Source organism: Anabrus simplex, chromosome 2, assembly GCF_040414725.1.
Source record: "Anabrus simplex isolate iqAnaSimp1 chromosome 2, ASM4041472v1, whole genome shotgun sequence".
Lineage (NCBI taxonomy): Eukaryota > Metazoa > Arthropoda > Insecta > Orthoptera > Tettigoniidae > Anabrus > Anabrus simplex.
Window position 1 is genome coordinate 329,307,437 of NC_090266.1, and position 13,277 is coordinate 329,320,713.

A 13,277-nucleotide genomic window follows, 5' to 3' on the forward strand; every position below is an offset into this window, starting at 1 on the left:
TTCTTCGATTATGGCAACGTTGGTAGGAATGAGATCTTTAATGGCATGGAGAATGCTGTACCGATTTAAGGGTATAGGTCCAGGTGCGCTGAGAGGAATGATAAGAACTCTGGATTGCGGAGTGACAGGTTGCGGCGTGTAATATAGGACGTATGTGTATAGATTCTCAAAGTTATGTTCATCAATATTATTGTTTAGGTTTGGTTGGGCATCGGATTTACTGGCAGATACTGGTGATGGGGATCGAGAGGGAGGGGATACCTGGGTTGTTTTCTTGAGATTTCCATTACTGCGGGTTTGGTAGTTCTTAGCTGGGGGTGGAACAGAGGCCCGGTTGCTCGATCCACCGGTCTAGTGCCTAGTTCTTGACTTTTGTGGCATGTCGGTATTTACTTGGCTGGAGATTAGTTAAGGGGGGTTGGGAATGGTGGGGATGAAATACTGGACCACTGGCGGACCACGATATTAATTCTCAACTTGTTGCCGGAGTCGCGTCAAGCTAGTTTTTTGAGTGGATTACGCCACAGGCAAGACACGAGCTCAGGACACCAAGCTGATGGACAAATGCTCTGTTGCTACCCTTGGTGGTAGCTATGGTCTTCTTGATTGGTGGGGCTAGCGTGTGCTAACGGCGACTCTGCGGTGGGGACTGGCAAGGAGCGCAGGCAGTCCTGGTGGAGTATATATGGGTGGTCGGACCGCGCTGAAAAACCGTTGCAGTTGGCCTACTTGCTAGGCGGCGGCGAGTCGGGACTGATGAAGCTTCACTTGTCGGGTGGCGAGCTGGTAGTGTGGGTTACCAGTGCAGGCCTTCGGGATTAGCTCTCCGAGGTGCTCACTTGCTGGGCTGCTGTGCGAATTTGTCAGTGCAGATTTGTCAGAAGGAATTGTTATTGATACCGGGCATAGGCAAGAACAGAGTGGAAACTGTGTGTAAGAAATCATTCACCACAGGTCTGTCAACAAAGGAGAATAGAGGAGGTGACACGAGTTCTTCCAAGTATCTCAAAATACGAGAAGAGGTTTTTCATTGAAAAACATTTGCCAGTTGATTCTCACTACTGTAGACGCAAATCTACCAGATTGTACTTGCCCATGGAACTGCGTATTCGTAAATTATGACGAAGTTATAATTCGGGAGCCCTCATGGAAATGAAAGTGAAGTACGATTAATTCAGAACAATTTTTGTGACTGATTATAATATTAGTTTCAAGACACCAGCTACTGATGTACCGGTATGTAAGTTTCTCGTCCTGCAAATGAAGTCAGCCCACTTATCACCGAAAGACAATGAATAATGATAATGAATGAAAAATTTCGTGTGCATAAGCTCAAAGCAGCTGCTTTTAAAGCCTTGATACAAGAAAAAGTGTCAGCGGTGGTCAAATTTTCTTACGACAGTCAAAAGAATATGGTTTTCCCAAAGGTACCAGATCAAGCGGCATATCACTGCAGGAAGTTATATTAACATAATTTTACAATCTAGGTGGGTCAAAATTTCCTCAAAATAAAGACAGTTACAATTTATAACTGACTTGAACATAAATGCCACAAATGGTGCAATGAAGTAGTTTCTGCTTTATCATATCACCTGAACCATTCCAGTTTACGGGAGGTTACAAATGTTGAACTGTATGCAGATGGATTCTCTGGCCCGAATAAGAATTCTGCAATGGTTGGGATGCTGCGTTTTTGGTTACCGGTTGAATCTTCCAGGAAAATTCACATCTGTTGTTTCGTGTCTTTTTTTTTATTTTGCTTTACGTCGCACCGACACACATAGGTCTTATGGCGACGATGGGATAGGAAAGGCCTAGGAGTGGGAAGGAAGCGACCGCGGCCTTAATTAAGGTACATCCCCAGCATTTTCCAAGTGTGAAAATGGGAAACCGCGGAAAACCATTTTCAGGGCTGCTGACAGTGGGGTTCGAACCCACTATCTCCCGGATGCATGCTCAAAGCTGTGTGACCATAATCACGCGGCCAGCTCACCCAGTTTTCCTGTTATTGGACGTTCTTTCCTACCTCCAGATCGTGTATTCGGAAGAACTGAGAAGAAGGTGCGGAGAAAAAATGTAATTGTGGATCATGCAGAATGTATTGAACTGTTTGAGTAAGAAGGTACTGATGTAAGGCTCGGAAGTCGTTTCCCCACACTGAACTGAATATATAGTGTATCTGAAGTAAATGAACCTCCAAGTTGAAGGCATTTCCGACTTCATCAGTGAGAAACAATTGTTTTCAAGTAAGGCAAGTATGCAGTTTTGGTTGGAGGTGCACCCAATAATAAATGAGACATTGGAGTCTTCTGTACTGTCTTGAAGAAAAATCAGAAAACTGACAACACTACCTTAAGTACTCTACTGAAAAGTGTACCACTAAAACCAGAAAATCTAAAGAACATTGATAAACTGCTCTCGAAACCCTTCGGCAAAACTTGGCAATATATGAGGACCTCATTTTGTATTTCGGTCTTATGAAAAAGAACCATGCAGAGAAAATTTTTTTCTCTGAAAACAATGACGAAGATGAAAATGAATACGGTGATGAAGAAGACAATGGATTCAAAGTATGAAGGAGTTAATGTTAAATAAACACACAACTCATTTTCTGAATAAGCATTTTAAAACTATGTAGGACAATCATGTGTATTGTGCAAAATTTACTTGTCATTTTTGGAACATTATGTTACACTGCGATTGATATTGAATTTAACTATTAACAATCACATCGTTCTATCTTTCTGTATATACTACGATAAAATTATTTTACGATTTCAAAGAATGTAAATAATAAGAGAACTTTGTTCATAACATCAATTAATGAAGAAAATTATCATTATACAATTTTAGCTGCGTTTCCATACCTGGCCTTATCCACGATGGCAGTTCCAAAACCCTCCTTATCCTATGCTGAGTTTAAAACAGGCTTTCATCAAACTTCATTTATAAATATATTTCTTATATGTCATGAATCACTCAGTACTGATCTGCGTTTAGGGCAGTCGTCCAGGTGGCAGATTCCCTATCTGTTGTTTTCCTAGCCTTTTTTTAAATGATTTCAAAGAAATTGGAAATTTATTGAACGTCTCCCTTGGTAAGTTATTCCAATTCCTAACTCTCCATCCTATAAATTAATATTTGCCCCAATTCGTCCTCTTGAATTCCAACTTTATTTTCATATTGTGATCTTTCCTAGTTTTAAAGACGCCACACAAAAATGTATTCGTCTATTAATGTCATTCCACGCCATCTCTCCGCTGACAGCTCGGAACATACCACTTAGTCGAGGAGCTCGTCTTCTTTTTCCCAATTCTTCCCAGCCCAATCTTTGCAACATTCTTGTAACGCTACTCTTTTGTCGGAAATCACACAGAACAAATCGAGCTGTTTTTCTTTAGTTGGGGACTTACCAGGGACTTATATGCCCTCTCCTTTACGTTCTTACTATAACCCCTAAACATCCTCATAACCATCTGCAGAGAACTGTACCCTTTATTTACAATCCCATTTATGTGATTACCCCAATGAAGATCTTTCCTTATATTAACACATAGATTCATACAATGATCCCCAAAATGAACTTTCAACACATCAACGCAGTAATTAAAACTGAGAGGACTTTCCCTATTTGTGAAACTCACAACCTGATTTTTAACCCCGTTTATCATCACACCATTGCCTGCTGTCCATCTCACAACATTATCATCATTTTGCAGTGGCTCACTATGTTGTAACTCATTTATTTCTCTATACAGAATAACATCATCCGCAAAAAGCCTTACCTCTGATACCATTTCTTTACTCATATAATTTATATATATATATATATATATATATATATATATATATATATATATATATATAAACATAAAAGTTCAATAATTCTGCCTTGAGGAATTCCCCTCTTAATTAATACAGGGTCAGATAAAGCTTCACCTACTCTAATTCTCTGATATCTATTTTCTAGAAATATAGCAACCCAGTCAGTCACTCTTCTGTCTAGTCCAATTGCACTCATTTTTGCCAGTAGTCTCCCATGATCCACCCTATCAAATGCTTTAGACAGGTCGATAGTGACACAGTCCATCTGACCTCCTGAATCCAGGATATTTGCTATATTTTGCAGGAATCCTACAAGTTGAGCCTCAGTCCAATAACCTTTCCTAAAACCGAACTGCTTTCTGTCGAAACAGCTATTAATTTCGCAAACATTTCTAATATCATCAGAAGAATCCCTTCCCAATGCTTACATGCAATGCATGTCAAACTGACTGGCCTGTTCAGCTTTATGTCTATCACCCTTTCCTTTATACACAGGGGCTACTATAGCAACTCGCCATTCATTTGGTGTAGCTCCTTCAACCAAACTATAGTCAAATAAATACCGGTACTTCAGATATGGTACTAAATTTCAATCCATTGTCTTTAATATATCTCCAGAAATCTTATCAATTCCAGCTGCTTTTATAGTTTTCAACTGTTGTATCTTATTATAAATGTCATTGTTATCATATGTAAAAATTTTTATACTTCTTTAGCATTAGTCTCCTCCTCTAACTGGACATTATCCTTGTAACCAACGATCTTTACATACTGCTGACTGAATACTTCTACCTTTTGAAGATCCTCGCATACACATTCCCCTTGTTCATTAATGATTCCTGCAGTGATCTTTTTGGAACCTGTTTCTGCCTTAAAGTACCTGTACATACCCTTCCATTTTTCACTAAAATTTGTATGACTGCCAGTTATACTTGCCATCATGTTATCCTTAGTTGCCTTCTTTGCTAGATTCAATTTCCTAGTAAGTTCCTTCAATTTCTCCTTACTTCCACAGCCAGTCTGTTTAAATTTTTAATTACCATTTTCCTCTGATCATATTTAATTTTTATAATCTGCCTCATGCCTGCTTTATCAGCCATATGGTACTGCCTAATAGCCCTATTTCTAAGACCTTCCTTTCTATCACATTTATTTTTTTTTGCTAGGGGCTTTACGTCGCACCGACACAGATAGGTCTTATGGCGACGATGGGATAGGAAAGGCCTAGGAGTTGGAAGGAAGCGGCCGTGGCCTTAATTAAGGTACAGCCCCAGCATTTGCCTGGTGCGAAAATGGGAAACCACGGAAAACCATTTTCAGGGCTGCCGATAGTGGGATTCGAACCTACTATCTCCCGGATGCAAGCTCACAGCCGCGCGCCTCTACGCGCACGGCCAACTCGCCCGGTACATTTATTTTTAACTACGACAAAGACAGCTTCAGGATCACTAATACCATCTATTACTTCGGTTTCTCTATAGAGCTCATCTGGTTTTACCAGCACCACATCCCTCATCTGGTTTTACCAGCACCACATCCAGGATATTTTTCCCTCTAATTGGTTCCATCACTTTCTGAATCAACTGTCCTTCCCAAATTAGCTTATTTTCCAGTTGTTGGTCATGCTTCCTGTTGTTCGCATTTCCATAGTGTACAGCTCTCAGAAATATCAATAAATGTAAGTTCCTAGATATAATAAGTATGAATAAATACATATATTGTACTGGAGGTGAACAAGAAGCATTCTTTCCATCTCGTGAGAAATTTGTTAAAATTAATAAGGTGGATGCTGAAACCGTGCGCCTCATTTGCGCTAATTTGACTTACACGGTGACGACACATAATTGAGCCTGTTGGGTGCTGCTTAGACACATCTCTAGAAAAAGTGTCACTAGAAAGTTATAGATATTTTGTGCCGAGAAGTGTATGTACAGACATTTGGAGAAGCTGCAGTAACACGGCTTACCTGGCATGTCTCACATTTTGTGTCAACAAGTGCATGTACACACACTTGTAGGAGTGCAAAATGCAGGTTACCTGACCTTTCTCAAAAATTGTGTCAAGAAGTGCAATAATGCAGGCTATCTGACATGTCTCACAGTTAGTGTCAAGTAGTGCATGTACACACAATTGGAGGAGGTATAATAATGCAGGCTACCCGACATGTCTCACAGTTAGTGTCAAGTAGTGCATGTACACACAATTGGAGGAGGTACAATAATGCAGGCTACCTGACATGTCTCACAGTTAGTGTCAAGTAGTGCATGTACACACAATTGGAGGAGGTACAATAATGCAGGCTACCCGACATGTCTCACAGTTAGTGTCAAGTAGTGCATGAACACTCACTTGGAGGAGGTACAATAACGCAGGCTACCTGACATGTCTCACAGTTGGTGTCAAGAAGTGCATGAACACACACTTGGAGGAGGTACAATAATGCAGGCTACCTGACATGTCTCACAGTTAGTGTCAAGAAGTGCATGTACACTCACTTGGAGGAGATACAATAATGCAGGCTACCTGACATGTCTCACAGTTGGTGTCAAGAAGTGCATGTACACACACTTGGAGGAGGTGCAATAATGCAGGCTACCTGACATGTCTCACAGTTAGTGTCAAGTAGTGCATGAACACACACTTGGAGGAGGTGCAGTAATGCAGGCTACCTGACATGTCTCACAACTGGTGTCAAGAAGTGCATGTACACATACTTCCAGAAGAAGCAATAAGGCAGCCAACCAGACCTGGCTCACAGGACTCATGACCTAGCCTCATATGAAATCAAGAAAACAGCCAGAAATTACTGCTCAGTACATTTTATTTATTAGCTGAGGCAACTGAACTAAAGCTCACTGTGGTGCAGTACATTCTAATATCATCATGGCTACAGAGTATTTATAAAGTAAATTAATACACTCCAGTAATATAAGTCTGTTACTCAAATTAGTTACAGGTAATAATAATTTTGGTATGTGAATAGATCTGATGATGATGATGATGCTTGTTGTTTTAAGGGGCCTAACATCGAAGGTCATCGGCCCCTATGAATATATCTAAGGACTACATATCACACATAAGTTACGTTAGTATCATAAAATATTAATATATCCTATAAATGTAATCATATGTATACGTTTTGTTTTATACACTGACTGACAGAGCAAATGCAACATCAAGAAGGAGTGGTCAGAACTTTATGCCAATTGCAGGGTAGACTGACGTCACTGAGGTATGCTCATGATGTGAAATGCGCCGCTGTGCTGCGCACGTAGCGAACGATAAATGGGACACGGCGTTGGCGAATGGCCCACTTCGTACCGTGATTTCTCAGCCGACAGTCATTGTAGAACATGTTGTCGTGTGCCACAGGACACGTGTATAGCTAATAATGCCAGGCCGCCGTCAACGGAGGCATTTCCAGCAGACAGACGACTTTACGAGGGGTATGGTGATCGGGCTGAGAAGGGCAGGTTGGTCGCTTCGTCAAATCGCAGCCGATACCCATAGGGATGTGTCCACGATGCAGCGCCTGTGGCGAAGATGGTTGGCGCAGGGACATGTGGCACGTGCGAGGGGTCCAGGCGGAGCCCGAGTGACGTCAGCACGCGAGGATCGGCGCATCCGCCGCCAAGCGGTGGCAGCCCCGCACGCCATGTCAACCGTCATTCTTCAGCATGTGCAAGACACCCTGGCTGTTCCAATATCGACCAGAACAATTTCCCGTCGATTGGTTGAAGGAGGCCTGCACTCCCGGCGTCCGCTCATAAGACTACCATTGACTCCACAGCATAGACGTGCACGCCTGGCATGGTGCCGGGCTAGAGCGACTTGGATGAGGGAATGGCGGAACGTCGTGTTCTCCGATGAGTCACGCTTCTGTTCTGTCAGTGATAGTCACCGCAGACGAGTGTGGCGTCGGCGTGGAGAAAGGTTGAAAGGTCAAATCCGGCAGTAACTGTGGAGCGCCCTACCGCTAGACAACGCGGCATCATGGTTTGGGGCGCTATTGCGTATGATTCCACGTCACCTCTAGTGCGTATTCAAGGCACGTTAAATGCCCACCGCTACGTGCAGCATGTGCTGCGGCCGGTGGCACTCCCGTACCTTCAGGGGCTGCCCAATGCTCTGTTTCAGCAGGATAATGCCCGCCCACACACTGCTCGCATCTCCCAACAGGCTCTACGAGGTGTACAGATGCTTCCGTGGCCAGCGTACTCTCCGGATCTCTCACCAATCGAACACGTGTGGGATCTCATTGGACGCCGTTTGCAAACTCTGCCCCAGCCTCGTACGGACGACCAACTGTGGCAAATGGTTGACAGAGAATGGAGAACCATCCCTCAGGACACCATCCGCACTCTTATTGACTCTGTACCTCGACGTGTTTCTGCGTGCATCGCCGCTCGCGGTGGTCCTACATCCTACTGAGTCGATGCCGTGCGCATTGTGTAACCTGCATATCGGTTTGAAATAAACATCAATTATTCGTGCGTGCCGTCTCTGTTTTTTCCCCAACTTTCATCCCTTTCGAACCACTCCTTCTTGGTGTTGCATTTGCTCTGTCAGTCAGTGCATAATTGAATTGTTTCATAATGATACACTGTAGGAGTAAACAAGATGACAAACAAATTACTAAATATTTTCATTTTATTTATTTTTTATTTTATGATTTTATTTAAAAATCAACCATTGCTTAGAAATAACGGATATGCCTATTTTCCTGATGACCGTCCATTACCGGTATTCATTGTATACATGGAAGTGTGTACTATTGTCGTAAAAACCATTCTCTTCTTTTTTAAGTGCCATGGTCATGACAATGAACAAATCCAGAATGTACTGCTGCAGAAATGATGGCAATTTTGGAGTAGCACTATATTATGCTGATGAAGATACTGCTACATGGGTGAAGGAGGTAAGGGGAATACTCAGTCTTGACTAGCCCTGTGCATGTCATGTCTACATTTTTATTATTATCATTACTACTATTATTACTATTGTTATTATTATTGTTGTTGTTGTTGTTGTAATGATAAGCATACTACATTACCGATTAAAGTTGAAGTCCTAGAGACTCCGATGTTAGAATTTGTTATCTCAAGTACAGTCAACGCTCAGTAACTCCGAACCCGACAATATGTCAAACATCGGATGACTTTGACAATTTTTCTCGAAATAAACAGATTCTGGCAATCTAAAACATTACAGGTAACGCAAGGGAATGTTGGAAATCTTGCAACGCAGCACTACTACCAGTCTCATCCCACCGCCCGCTCTAAACACAAGCAGCATACCATGCCATTGGTCTCAGACAATCATGCAGAGCTCGTACATAACAATGCTATCGACCAAGAGAAAGTGCATATCTGTAAGTGCAGCAGAGAAACTGAAACTTATTGAAAAGTTACGAGCCCGGTGCGTCTGTGGCAAATATATGTAAATAATTAGGCATTGCAAAACAGTTTCGGACATAAAGAAAGAACAAGGAAAAACTAAAGACATTTGCCGTGAAATGTAATGTTGAAACAACAGTTTCCAATAGAAAATGACTGAAGTTGCCTGGTGACACAAATCTGGAAAATTCTGTACGTAAATGGTAAGTGCAGCAGCTGTCAAGCGGTGTTGCAGTTCAATGGTGTGGAACTTCAAGCGGCAGCTGAGAGACTTGCTAAGCATATGAAATATAAAGTTCAAGCTAGCGATGGCTAGCTCTATCGTTTCCGTAACCGGCATGGTATTGTAAACAAGAGAGTGTTTGATGAAGTGCTAAGTGCCTTAAAGCTAGTGTTCAGCTATTTAGAACACGACTTGAGACACTAAAGAATGAAGAAGGATTAACACTCGCTCAGCTATACAATGCCGAAGAGACTAGCCAGTTTTAGTGTTCGCTACCTGAAAACACGGGAAGCACGCGAACTCATAAGCATGAGGACGCTGTACCTGGTCGAAAGCTTAGCAAAGCTTAACTTTCTGCCTTTTTGTGCGCAAATGCAGATGGAAGTCATCGCCTTAAATCAGTAGTTGGCAAATCTCGCCAGCCTAACGTGCATATGAACATCATTGGTACAGCTCTTTACCTGTACATTATACAAATTCCGAAAGTGCATGGTTCACCCAAGAAATCATAATGGACTGGTTTCAAATACAGTTTTTTCTGAAGTGCAACGATTCCAAATTGGGGATCAAAAGATTACCCCTAATGGCATCAAGGCCATTTTTCTTGGAGCCAATACTGTAAAACATCCAACTGCAAAGATGTGTAGCAGTGATGGAGAAATTAAGTGCCTGGCATTGTCTTCCAATACCACCTTCCTTATCCAAACAATGGACCAACGTATTATTTTGGCGTACAAAAGATTGTACTTGCACGATGAAGTGATGGCGGTACTGAAGGAACCTCAGGACAAAGAAGAAGACACGCGAAGGCAAATAATATTGCAGAACATTCACACCTACAACAAGTCAACAATTTTAACTGAGCTTCTACTTGGAATGAAGTAAAAATTTCTACACTTGCCAACTGCTGGAATAAACTACTTTGACACAGACGTAGAGTATAATTTCAGTCACTGTTAGCGGTCGATGAAACAGGGCCCACTCTAAAAAGGCAATCACCAGTGGTTAGATAGAGAAGATGGAGATCCAGACAGAACAAGAGATTGCTCGTGATATCCTGTCTCCTGCCGTCAAGAACGAGATTATGGACGAGGAGGAAGAAGAACAAGCCTTGTGCAAGCTGAAAGTGTCAAGTGTTCGTGAAGCTGTGGTTGTACTTATTGGTGTTATAGACTCAGCTTCGAACCCTAGCCATTCTGTAGACACTTCAGAACTGCACGCGAGATAATTGTTCGCAGGCAAAATACACGAAAAAGGCTCGACAGATTTTTCAAATCTATCAACATGGTGGCAGACCAGTCACCATCATGCTGCTATAGTAGGCTTACTGAATGAGACTCTCATTAAAATGTACTTAGTGCAGAAAGGTAGAACTGCGCTGTATCATTTACAGTTTCACTATATTTATTTTTTATTCATGATTTACAGTACCTGGTATATATTGATAACCTAGTTTCATTACAATTCACTGTAATATTACTACTGTATAGGTAATGAACAATGTTAGTTTTTCATTTTTAGGCACAACATCTTTCCTTTCAGTAACAATGACTTTTCATAACTCGGACAGATCTCCGCCCAGTTTAGTCCGAGTTATCGAGATTTGATTTCATACTAACTGAGTAGCCTATACAATCATAACTAATGATTTTGAGTCCATGCTAATATAGACAATACCTTAAAGAAATTCGGGTAGATGCTTAACCTAATCAATACTTCAATATACAGGTGGAAATATATATTTCATATAGTTAGACCAGTTTCGGTACATCTTCAGTAACAGACGTGAGAAAATATTTAGGAATAAATTAGCACATGAAAAGAACCTTCAAACGCCCTAAATATACAAAAAGCATTAAACAGTCCCAAGTATCCCAAAAGCTGATAAAAACGTAATCTAACGAAACATAATTAAAATCAGTACTAGTACATTAGAGGTACAACTTGTGAGTGTTATGTAGTGGAACTAGAGAGTTCTAATATACTTGTTTAAGAAAGTTCACGAATGCCGCATTGTGGAATATCTCGAGGCAACACATAAAATAAGTGTACAACACATTCAAAATGCTAAACATTATTGTTGACTTAATGTCCGAAGTGGTATGCAGCGAATTGAAAAAATGATATTGTTGCACTCACTGAAGATTAAAATAGAATGGGAGCAAGATATTGCTAGCAATTGTAGATAAACTACACTGACTGACAGAGCAAATGCAACACCAAGAAGGAGTGGTCAGAACGTTATGCCAATTGCAGGGTAGACTGACGTCACTGAGGTATGCTCATGATGTGAAATGCGCCGCTGTGCTGCGCACGTAGCGAACGATAAATGGGACAAGGCGTTGGCGAATGGCCCACTTCGTACCGTGATTTCTCAGCCGACAGTCATTATAGAACGTGTTGTCGTGTGCCACAGGACACGTGTATAGCTAAGAATGCCAGGCCGCCGTCAACGGAGGCATTTCCAGCAGACAGACGACTTTACGAGGGGTATGGTGATCGGGCTGAGAAGGGCAGGTTGGTCGTTTCGTCAAATCGCAGCCGATACCCATAGGGATGTGTCCACGGTGCAGCGCCTGTGGCGAAGATGGTTGGCGCAGGGACATGTGGCACGTGCGAGGGGTCCAGGCGCAGCCCGAGTGACGTCAGCACGCGAGGATCGGCGCATCCGCCGCCAAGCGGTGGCAGCCCCGCACGCCACGTCAACCGCCATTCTTCAGCATGTGCAAGACACCCTGGCTGTTCCAATATCGACCAGAACAATTTCCCGTCGATTGGTTGAAGGAGGCCTGCACTCCCGGCGTCCGCTCAGAAGACTATCATTGACTCCACAGCATAGACGTGCACGCCTGGCATGGTGCCGGGCTAGAGCGACTTGGATGAGGGAATGGCGGAACGTCGTGTTCTCCGATGAGTCACGCTTCTGTTCTGTCAGTGATAGTCACCGCAGACGAGTGTGGCGTCGGCGTGGAGAAAGGTCAAATCCGGCAGTAACTGTGGAGCGCCCTACCGCTAAACAACGCGGCATCATGGTTTGGGGCGCCATTGCGTATGATTCCACGTCACCTCTAGTGCGTATTCAAGGCACGTTAAATGCCCACCGCTACGTGCAGCATGTGCTGCGGCCGGTGGCACTCCCGTACCTTCAGGGGCTGCCCAATGCTCTGTTTCAGCAGGATAATGCCCGCCCACACACTGCTCGCATCTCCCAACAGGCTCTACGAGGTGTACAGATGCTTCCGTGGCCAGCGTACTCTCCGGATCTCTCACCAATCGAACACGTGTGGGATCTCATTGGACGCCGTTTGCAAATTCTGCCCTAGCCTCGTACGGACGACCAACTGTGGCAAATGGTTGACAGAGAATGGAGAACCATCCCTCAGGACACCATCCGCACTCTTATTGACTCTGTACCTCGACGTCTTTCTGCGTGCATCGCCGCTCGCGGTGGTCCTACATCCTACTGAGTCGATGCCGTGCGCATTGTGTAACCTGCATATCGGTTTGAAATAAACATCAATTATTCGTCCGTGCCGTCTCTGTTTTTTCCCCAACTTTCATCCCTTTCGAACCACTCCTTCTTGGTGTTGCATTTGCTCTGTCAGTCAGTGTATATTGAATACTCCCTCGTAGTAAAACGTTACCAGAGTAGGTCTTTAGTACGGTATGATGGCATAATTATTTAATATGGAAAGTTGTTGAGCATATGAAAGAATGCCAACACAGTTTTACAAATATAGACCATGACCTACAAATTATTAAGACTATGCAAAAGGGTTCCTTATTCAATAAAACAGAAGAGATTTTGAAACACTTAGATCAAGATTCAAACC

At 42.7% G+C, this 13,277-nt stretch overlaps 1 protein-coding gene across 1 annotated transcript in view; it reads left to right on the top strand.

Moving 5' to 3' along the window:
- Positions 1-13,277, top strand: part of LOC136863533 (NACHT and WD repeat domain-containing protein 2) — a 638,416-nt gene that overhangs the window by 429,530 nt on the left and 195,609 nt on the right. The window contains exon 20 of the mRNA XM_067139918.2: positions 8,632-8,743. Coding sequence (XP_066996019.2) covers positions 8,632-8,743 — 112 coding nt within the window. The remainder of the gene's footprint in view (positions 1-8,631; positions 8,744-13,277) is intronic.